This window comes from Haplochromis burtoni, unplaced genomic scaffold, assembly GCF_018398535.1.
Source record: "Haplochromis burtoni strain Fernald_Lab_line unplaced genomic scaffold, NCSU_Asbu1 Contig_1273, whole genome shotgun sequence".
Lineage (NCBI taxonomy): Eukaryota > Metazoa > Chordata > Actinopteri > Cichliformes > Cichlidae > Haplochromis > Haplochromis burtoni.
The window spans coordinates 46,625-57,274 of record NW_024583634.1 but is presented as its reverse complement, the minus strand read 5'-3'; the positions used below and the strand labels follow the sequence as shown (position 1 = coordinate 57,274).

The 10,650-nt window shown below is 40.2% G+C and overlaps 1 protein-coding gene across 1 annotated transcript; it reads left to right on the top strand.

Moving 5' to 3' along the window:
- The first annotated feature begins 9,244 nt into the window (after nucleotides 1–9,244).
- Nucleotides 9,245–10,609, top strand: LOC102311378. The gene is made up of 3 exons (XM_005952040.3): nucleotides 9,245–9,327; nucleotides 9,487–9,831; nucleotides 9,932–10,609. The coding sequence occupies exons 1-3, from the start codon at nucleotides 9,285–9,287 to the stop codon at nucleotides 10,279–10,281; spliced, it is 738 nt and encodes a 245-aa protein (XP_005952102.3). The 5' UTR covers nucleotides 9,245–9,284; the 3' UTR covers nucleotides 10,282–10,609.
- Nucleotides 10,610–10,650: the final 41 nt, after the last annotated feature.

The following is a 10,650-nucleotide window of genomic DNA, read 5'->3' as shown; positions in this document are numbered from 1 at the left end:
CCCGGAAGTAGGATTCGTCACGTCATCACTTAACAACCGTATTTAGACAGCAGCATCGGTTCGCGGCATCTCCGCACAGTCCAGCTGATCCGCCGTCTGCATCAGATGGGGGGCAAGCATCGGATGCATTTGGAATGGGGAGGGGAGTGAGTGTGCATCTGTGTCAGTGTACATGCGTATGTGTACGTGTGTTTGTGCATCCTGTGTTCAACTTCAGAGAGTGTCCTATCACCCAGTTAACCAACAGTCCTTCAGCCAACGAAGGTGTCCTTGAAGGATTTTCTTTCTTTCTCTCTGCCTGGCTTGTGGATAACCAAAGAACCCTTGTAATGCATTTCACTAGCTGGGCCCACATCCTCATTTTAGGTTTGACAGCATTTTAGTAGATAAAAGCGACTCAATAAATAATTTTGCAAAGTCATTTGGATTCGATTTCGGAGCAGTCCTGAGTCTGTCTTTGAAATTCTGTGGCTGAATAGATAAACATGAATTGAGCTGCAGTTTGGGGAAGCCCTCGAAGGGGACTGGCGATGGTTCCCAGGCTTGGCAGCTTGTAGTTGGAGGTAAATATGTCTTGTTAATATGTCCTTGTTTCCATTCTGTGAAATAAATGCATAAGGTCTAATATGACTACGTCATTTTACTGTTCTCAACTAACTATAAATACACCCAAATGTGTATTTCCTAAGCCTAAAAGAAGAACAAATGACAGAAACTGCATACATCACAGAAAACAGAATTTGTAACAGGATGTAAGGTTTGTTTTAAATTCATGCCATGGTCAACACTGTCATTAGCATCAGCATTTTACTCCTCAACATTTACCACAGGTGGCCAAGTCCAAGTATCAGGGCAGCTGACATTCTTAGAGAGGCAATAAAAACATATTTTCTTGAGCTGCTGCTCATTTCCTTTTCTTTACTAAGAAAATGGGAAAAAAGGTGTGGTGATTTACTAAAATGTGGAAACATACAGAAACAAGCATACAGTATATATGGGAAAGGGATTCTTCAACACGAAACAGCACAAAGTCAAGATTTCTTGCAATTTTCAAGTTGTCTTTGTCTGTCAAGATGATCCCACTCTGTTTCAACACTCTGGAGGCCAATCTTATGACTGATAGTGTTGAACATGCTACCTTCACTGTTCATCTGGTATAGACGAGTCTTTTTTTAGGCCTGACATTACTTTGTTCTCCACTTGTCCAGTTTGCTGGGTTTTTTTTGTTTTTTTTAAATTTACTTAAAATGTTCTTTAAAAACACAAAAAGAGCACTCAAAGCGCTTTATACACCATGCTCACCTTTCATACTCATTCACACTCCGCTGGATGCATCATAGGGCAACTTCAGGTTAGTACTGTATCTTTCCCAAGCTACTAACATTCTAGCATGCAATATTTGGCATGCAGGCTACAGCAGCCAGGGACTGAATTTAGAACCAGAAAAACAGGCTTCATCGAGGTCTTCATGTCTCTTAGACATTCCTGCAGTTTAATTGCTGTGTGTTATCTGGCTTCATAGATAGATAAAGTTCTGTGTCATCTGCATAGCAGTGAAAATATATGCTGTACCTTCTAATAATACTTCCTAAAAGAAGAAGAAGTACAAGATGTATAATGTAAACAGAACTGGTCCTAGCATGCAACCCTGTGGAACTCCATAATTAACCTTAGTTTGTGAAGAGGACTCTCTATTAAAATGAACAAATTGGAGACTATTAGATAGATATGAATCAAACCACTGGTGCACAGTACCATAAATATCTACAGCATGCTGTAATTGATGTGATAAAATATTATGGTCAACAGCATCAAACGTTGCACTGCGGTCCAGCAGGACAAGCACAGAGAGATGAGTGCACTGTTTCTGTATAGTGATGACTTCTGAAACCTGACTGAAACTCCTCAAATAAACTATTCCTCTGCAAATACCATATTTTCCGGATTATAAAGCACACTTAAAATCCTTTGCTTTTCTTAAGAATCGACAATGCGCCTTATAATCCGGTGCGCCATATGTATGAATTCTGGTTGTGCTTTCTGACCTTATTTGGTACATGGCGCTCGAAAAATCTTTAAAAAAATATTTTAGGACTTTGGTAAGCTACACAGCTGCACCGCCTGATGGATTGTGGGAGCATTATGGCTACTGTAGTCAGGAGCCTCCCGGAGTAACCCGGGTCCAACACTATGTCTGCTTCAGGTCCCAAAGTCAAACGAACACTGCGGCATCGCTGAGAGTTAAAAACAGTCTAAATTCTTTCATCTTTAATAAAATGATCAGCATTGCTGCTTTACCAGGTTACGTTTAAAATCCAATGAATTTATTAAATTTAACGGACTTAGAAGTTAGCTGGAAGTTAGCTCGCTAGTTTCCACCTACACATGATTTACCATGTTCTGACAGAGATTTCTGAAACAAATTGAAATGTGCTGCTCTGCTATCACTTCCAACTTAAATGAAGACAGGAAACTAAACAGCAGTGACGTTTGTAGGGTTACTGAAGTTGGACTAGTATAATGATGTGCTACTGGATCGTAGGGTTGCCAACTCCCTGAAAAATAAATAAGGGACACCTTGTGGCCAGGGCCGGGCAACCCAGTTGTCTTCACCCTTCCCAGTGTGGTAGCTCTTTTTTTGTGTGTGAAATTATTTTTTTAACCATTTGACTTGAAGTTGATTTAAGCAGATGCATATTCTTTGTGATATGAACACATGTGAAACAAATGATCATTTAGCCATTTCTTTTTAGCTCAAAATGAAAACATTAACAAATAAAACAGGTCTCTTTCTTAAACAGAAGCCTGTCATGCTTAACTTTTGAGAATATAAGTAAATCTTTCTTTAAAAGAACTCTGTCCTGCTTAACTTAAAATTATATAAATTAATAGAAATCAATAGAAAGAAAAATATTCTTGTAACATTTAGTACAATTGGCTTCAGTTGAGGTATTATTTCAGCTTTTCTAATGCTAATCAGCTGCTCCCGTTTGAAAACCCGCTTTTTCCCATGATTATGCATCATAACTCATCATCATTATTCATCTATGTATTACTTTTATGTATTAGTCATCTATTTGTTGTAATCATCTATCCTTGCAGTTGTTTATTACACAAAACAAGTTATATTATCACACTTCTGGCCACATAGCGCTGATATTCACTGCACATGCCCATATTAACTTTTTCCAGCCAGGTGTTTTCCTTTTCCCATTCCTCCCTGTGCTTTTGCAGCCTATTTTTCTTTCTCTGAGCGAACAAACATTGCTGCTCTCATGCTGGGCTCACACTGTGCGATTTTTGGCCCATTTTGAGACGATTTCTGAGTCGTCCGACCGATTTGGTGATCAGACCGATTTTGGCCTTCATCGTGCGTCGTGTAGTATACGTGGGGTAACGAGAAGCGATTAACACCTCACGACCAGCTCCCGATCATCAATCGCTCGTGAGGGTGTCACCGCAGCCGCTCACACTGCGCACGCGCAAACACGTAAACGTAGGTGAAAAAGACGGAGCAGCACGGCTGTGCAGCCTGTGATCTGGACACAAGCGATGGAGGCACAACTTATAGAACTTTGGCTCATCCGAGCCTTTTCCATGTGGCATCACAAAATTATCACGACCACAACAACCGTGAAAATAGTTGGATCTACATTGCTCAATCACAGCTGCCTGATCAATGTTTTTCATTAGCAATTTAGCAAAGTTGATGGTGGTGGTGTGTCTGTGTGAGTGAAAGACAGAGAGAGCGAGCGACAGATTTTCTGTTATAACCTTCATTTTATGGACGCACAGTGTGAGCACTCAGGTCGCATCAGAGCATCGGGTGGACTGAAATAATCCATCTACAATACGAAGTTAATCATCAATATACTGCAGCAAGATGGGAATAGAGCAGCACCGAGAGAATTCAACATTAATGAATCAATTGTACGGAAATGGAGGAAGTAAGAAGAATTAGTTAAGTAAAGTTTAATTTATCTGTTTTATTTTAGTTAATGTGCCTTATAATCTGTTGCGCATTATGTATGAACACTATTAAATATCAACACTTCCCCGAGTTCGTTTGATTCCTCATAGGTATCTGATGGAAGATAACACACTGCTCAGTAGACCATTTTACACTTTTACTCTCTTACAAAATCACTTCAAGAAGAGAGATGTGTCCTGCATGACACTCTGCCGCGGCTCTCGAAATAGCGGTGCGTCCCTAACAGGTTTATTACCGGCTGTCCCACATTAGTCCAAACAACAGCATTTCACAGGCATTCAGTAGTCACGTTGCATACTCATAGGTTATTGTCTATTAGCGCCCTTATTATCAGGGCTATGTCCACTTAATACTACACTATATAATTATATGACACTTATTAATATAAAGCATAGCACTGAGACACTTCAGATAATTTTATCTTAACATTCCCCCTGTTGATCAGCCCCAATGGCAGAATCAGTTTCTTTCTTTTTTTGTAAACAGGGTTGAGTCCATCAGCTCAGCAATAGTACCTCCTACATGTGACCCATCCATGTTTAGTCCCTGTTCCCTTATATCAGTTTGAACCCATCTCAATTACAATTCTTAACGAGATGGTTAGGCAAATTAAACCTTCCGTTTCTCCTGTGGATGTGATCCCTCCATGGCTCTTTAAAGATGTTTTCCCTTCAATTGGAACCTCAGTCCTTGCAATTATAAATAGCAGTATTACTTCCAGTGTGGTTCCTGATGGTTTTAAACATGCAATTGTAAACCCTTTATTAAAAAAACCTGGCCTCAACCCTTTAGCTTGCTCAAATTTTAGACCCATTTCAAGACTTCCATTCCTCCCAAAGTTATTGGAAAAAATAGTTTTTACCCAGCTGAATACATTTTTAGATACTAATGGTATCATGGAAGTTTTTCAGTCTATTTTAAACATCTACACTCCACTGAAACAGCACTTTTACGTGTTTTTAACGATATCTTTTTAGCTAGCGATTGAGGAAGTCCTGTGATCCTTGTGCTTTCAGATCTTACTGCAGCATTTGATACTGCTGACCACAATATTCTTATCTCTCGTTTGGAACACCTGGTTAGCATCAAAGGTGCAGCACTGGATTGGCTTCGTACATATTTGAGTGGTAGAACGTTTAGTGTTAAAGTTGAACATTTTGAGTCCACCTCAGCCCCCCTTTCTTGTGGGGTGCCCCAGGGCTCAATCCTTGGCCCTCTTCTTTTTTCATTATACCTGCTTCCTTTGGGGTCTGTTTTTTGTACCTCAGCCACACATAAGTCAAATATCTGGTGGTCTGCAAATCTCATTCTGACAAAGTGACAGTAAATTTAAATTAGGTCTCCGATCACAGAAACCTAAATATTAAATTTTTAATCAAATTAAACATGAAATATTTCACAATTTTTTGAAACAGTGGTAGTTTGTGTGTTAAAAAAACTTGTTTTTGTTCAACGCTACATTAATTTAAACAAATTGAGGTCAAATTCAGAGAGGAAGGTATAAAAACTATCCACAGCTTCATCTAAAGAGAGCCTGCGGTGAGTTGTTGTGAACTAGATTCATGTCCTGTTGATGCCCAGATGCATATGCATTCTGAGTAAACAGGCTTGGTGGGTGTGGGAAGCATAGAAGTAGCCAGTCACAGCTTGCATCTTGCAGTCCACTTGTGGCTTTGTTTGTTTTTCACAAGCACTGATTCTGGCACATACCACAATACTTTAAAATGAACTTTTCTCTTTAAAAACACACTTTGATGCTAGAATTCTTTTGCACTTGCATGCCAATAATTGGACACAGGATTACATGCAGGAAAGCTTTTGGCATGTCTTCATCTGTTTGTAGCCCCTAGATGTCCCTTCCTGTCCTATCAACAGTATGTATGTTGCACCAGCTCAGCCCGCAGTGGTCTCAGTTATGTGCATCACGTAATACACAGCTTTAATTCTCCAGAGGGCTGTTAAGAATTTCCTAATCTACAATATTGTTCATGAGTATAATGTACTTTTTTATACACTGTTACTTACCAATATCGATATTGCACTTATGTGTTTCTTAAATATCTATAACACAGTTCACTCCGTGGTTATTATTTGTTCTGTATACAAGGAACACTGATTTATAACTTTATAATACTCTAAGTAAACAAAAATATATCTCTGATCTACATTAAAACCACCTTAATAATATTGTATCGTACCTTCTGTTGCTACCAAAACCATTGTGAACTACTGGGAAATTGACACGGGACCTCTAGAGTTGCCTTGTTGTTTCTGGCACTGAAGTCTTAACAGGAGATACTTTGGGTTCTGTGGGTTTTGTGTGGGCTTGCAGTGCAGGGTTCTTGTGTTTTTGAAGGCCAGACAAACACCTTGGATTCTCTATTGTGTTTCCTAAAGTGTCTTTGTAGCATGGTAGGACCTTTTGCTTTCTTAGGGGAGGTGGCTGAAGTTAGTGAGTGCCTTTTCCATGAGAGGTTTGACTGGGCTTCAACAGTAAAGATCTCTGAAGAACTACAGTTTGGTGTCTAAATGTAAATATTACTGAAGCTGGATGGAAATGCTCTTGAAGGTTATGATATGCACGAGGACATTAGTTTTATGTTTACTTTCTAACAACAGCAACAACAGCAATAATAATAATAATAATAATAATAACAATAATAATTATTATTGTTATTATAAAATCATAAATCTAAAATACATTTAGAAAGAGGACAACACATACTCATATCTATCTTGTATGTTGTATAAAAGAGTCAGCAAGCATAATTTTGTTGGTTATTTTATTTTAATGTATGCAGTCTAGTCACTTGGATGAGTGATGAAACGTTTCTCCCACTGAAAACGCTACGTCCAGATGAATAGAGTCAACTTTTGGAAATTTATTTAACTGGATGATTGAGCATGGATCAAAAGATGCAGTCTAGTCTACTTCCTCACCTGAGGAACCCCTGCACCCGTACCAGCTCCTCGGGTGAGGGAGGCTGGGGCCCAGTTGGTCCTTGCTCTGGTTTCCAGGCCGGCTGAGGCTCTGTCAGTTTCTGCACCCGTACCAGCTCCTCGGGTGAGAACGGCAGTTGCCCAGCCGTTGCCAGTGCCTGTCCCGGTCCCCAGGGTGAGGTCAGCCAGGCTACAGCCCGTCTCCGCACCCATACCTACTCCTCGGGTGGGAGCGGCTAGTGTCCGGCAGGTGCCTGCACCCGTTCTTGTTTCTGCTGAAGGCTCAGGCAAGCCCGCCCAGCAGTCCTCCCTGTGTTCCAGAGGCTCAGGAGACTTAAGTCCACAACCATCATCACCACCATCACTACTGCATGCATTTCAGTCTATAGCTCAGTAATTAGCTCTGTTAGCAGCTCAGTCCATAGTTCAATTTCCTGTGTTACCGTTAGCTCAGCCCTTAGCCCACTGGGCAGCTCAGCCATCTCCCCAGCGTTCAGCTCAGTCATCTGCTCCACCACCTGCTCAGCCTTCTGTTCAGCCAGTGGTCTCTGCACGTACTGGTCCTGCATCTGCTCCAGCTGACGAGGCATGAGACTGGACGGGTTCCTCGGGCCCCCCAGCTGGAGCAGATGCAGGACCAGTACATGCCTCATCAGCTGGAGGGCCCGAGGAGCCAGTCCAGCCTCCTTCTGTTCCACAACCTGCGGCTTCTACGCCGTTGCCTGCAGCGCCACCGCTTGGTCCTGCCTTGCCTGGTCCACGTCCGGCTCAGCCTGCTAAACATCATCCACGCCTGGTTTGGCGTCAGCGGCCACCTTCAAGGCCTCCTGACCTGCTTCGTCGCCACCGCTGGCTCCGCGGTCAGCCCCCTGATCTGTTCAGTCATGGGCTGTTGAGCTGTCGGCCCCCTGGTCGGCCCCCTGAACTGTATAATCTCCTGTGCAGCTGTCCTCCGGGTCGGCCTACTGAGTGGTGCTTTTGAACTTTCTTCGCCGGGAGTCATGGTTGCCACCCTGAAATGTTTATAGACTGTTTTCTCTGCTCTAGTGCCTTTCATGGACTTTTGTTTTGGACTATTTTGTGATTTTCCAGGACATCTTCATTACAATGCTTTCTTGATTGTAAACTTGTTAAACAAGTGTCCTCTGTAGTACAGTCTAGCTTTTATCAACTACAACAAATTTCTAAGGCTAAGTATTACATTACCGCATTACCGCGAATGGATCTTGAAAAACGTATCTATGCCTTTGTTACTTCAAGATTAGACTACTGCAACTCCCTTTACCTGGGCCTCCAATCTAAATTTTAACCTATTGTGTTACTGGGTGTTCCCAGTTAATATTTCTGTGTTGATTTTACGTAACTTTTACACTAGGAGTGCAATATTTCTTTTAACATAGTGCTCCCAGGTTACTTGCATTGTTTTGTCTGGAAATGTATTTGTACTCTACTATCGTAACCATGTACAGTGAATTTTATTTCATATTTTACTATTGAGAAGCACTTTGGTGTACCTCTGGTCTTTAAATGTGCTATATAAACAAAGTTGTGACTGCACACAGCATACACTTCCTGCAGTCAGTTTTTATCAGAACAATCAGCAGCATGTCAGTTGTGGCCTCTTTTCACATGTTCCCTCATTATTTCTCACCTCACAGAGAGTTAGTAAAAAAACTGCATCTTGCTGTTTGTACTTGGCTTCAACGTCATGACATGAAAACAAACAAACAAACATTCATTTTTGGTCACTGATGTTTGAGAGTGAGGGTAAATTTTTCCACTTGGGTCTTTTGGTTTTAAACAAAACTGAATTTGGTTTGAGTCTAGCCGAGTGACTTTGACCAGAAGATGGCCAGTGTAAACAGAAAATATATTTAGCTTTTAGTTCTTTTAGTATCAAAAAAGGGTTTCTATAATGATATGAGTTAATTATTGGTTTACCTTAATGATACAAGATTAATAATATCAACTACAGCTAATGACTATTTGACTTTTTCCTTTTTGAGTTGTGCTAAACATAAAGCATATTAAGCATCATGTGCTTAAAATGACAAATTGGGCATTACGAACAAACAAAATTTGTTTTCAAATGTAAATTTTGTTGTATTCATGTGTAATTGTCTACCTGTATTTCCATGCCGATATTACGTTTTTGTTTCTGCAGAATCATCAATAGAAAATGATGATAAGCAACTAGATTCACTGTAAATGGTTTGGTAAATTTTACAGGAAGTGCATTTTCCTTGCTTCAGCCAATCGCTACAGTGTCGACTTTGTCAACCTCTATCAGCTTGTCACAAAATCTTTTGAGTGGGAAGACATCAGTTGTGCAAGAGAAGGCTGAAGTATCACAATGATCGGAAGATTAATTCCTTTGATTCTTCTAAGTACATTGTGTGAGTTTACTTCTTCTACACTGTCAGATGTATCATTTTAAACAATATAAAACAAAATATTTGAGGCTTTGTAATATTCTACATTACATGATGAATATACCTTTTTAAAAAAGTTTTTCTCTTTTGTTCTAACTGTTACTGTTTGTCTCTTTTCTTTAGCTGTGACTGAAATGAATGAGGTTCCTCAGCAGATCTCTGTAACTGTGGCTAAACTTGGAGATAATGTGACTCTGACATGTAAAATCCCTAGGGATAATGTTGGGTTGTCTTACTGGTATAAGCTGAATTATGGATATATGGTTCAAACAGTTACTACAGGAACTAATGAAAAAATATCACTCAATGGACAATTTAACAACTCAAGATTCAATGCCACAAAAGTGGGTAATGTGCTTTCTCTTACCATAAGAAATGTAAGCAAAGAAGATGAAGCAACGTACTTCTGTCAAACAGGATCATCAGAGAGTATGACATTTAAAAATGGCACAATTGTGGCAGTGAATGGTAAAGCATTTTTTTAAATTTTATCGTTTATGTCATAACTGTGTCTAAACCCAAACAATTACAATTAATACCATTAAATGTCTTTTTGTGAATCACACAGATCCTAAAACCCAGCAGAAATCTATCACCGTGAAACAAACTCCAGATATGGAGTCAGTCAATCTGAGTGAGCCAAAGACTCTACAGTGTTCGCTCCTGTCTAAGGACAAAAATGGAAAACATCATTCCCCAAATGAAGACAAAGTGCACTGGTTTAAAGGTGCATCGGAATCCCATCCAGGCAGCATTTACCACGGCAGTCTCAGAAATAAAGAGGACGGGAGATGTGACTACAGTCTGTCCAAAACGATAACAAATTCACCTGATGCTGGGATGGACTACTGTGCTCTGGTCACATGTGGAGAGATCCTGTTTGGTAAAAGAACTAAAGTGGAGATAGGTATGTTTTAACGTATTATTAACATCTTGATTTATAATTTATAATTCCTGTGAGCTTGTTATGAATAAACAAGATAGATTCTCAGGCCTCTAAAATGAATTTGAGTTAGATCGACTAGAGTATTTGTAGCCGCTAAGACTGGTGGACCTAAATCTTCACCACCACGTCTGGTATACATACAAGCGAAAAAGGGGAGTGGGTGGGTCAGCGCTCGGGGCACAGAAACTTAACTGGCTTCAAACACCATTTATTTCCATAAAAAAACACAGCCAGAGTCACAAATACAAGACAAAATTCCCCGTATACAATAAAAATTGTGTTGCAACCCGCTAAAAACCCTGCCGGCAGAAATAACTATACACTATTAAAACAAGGCTAAA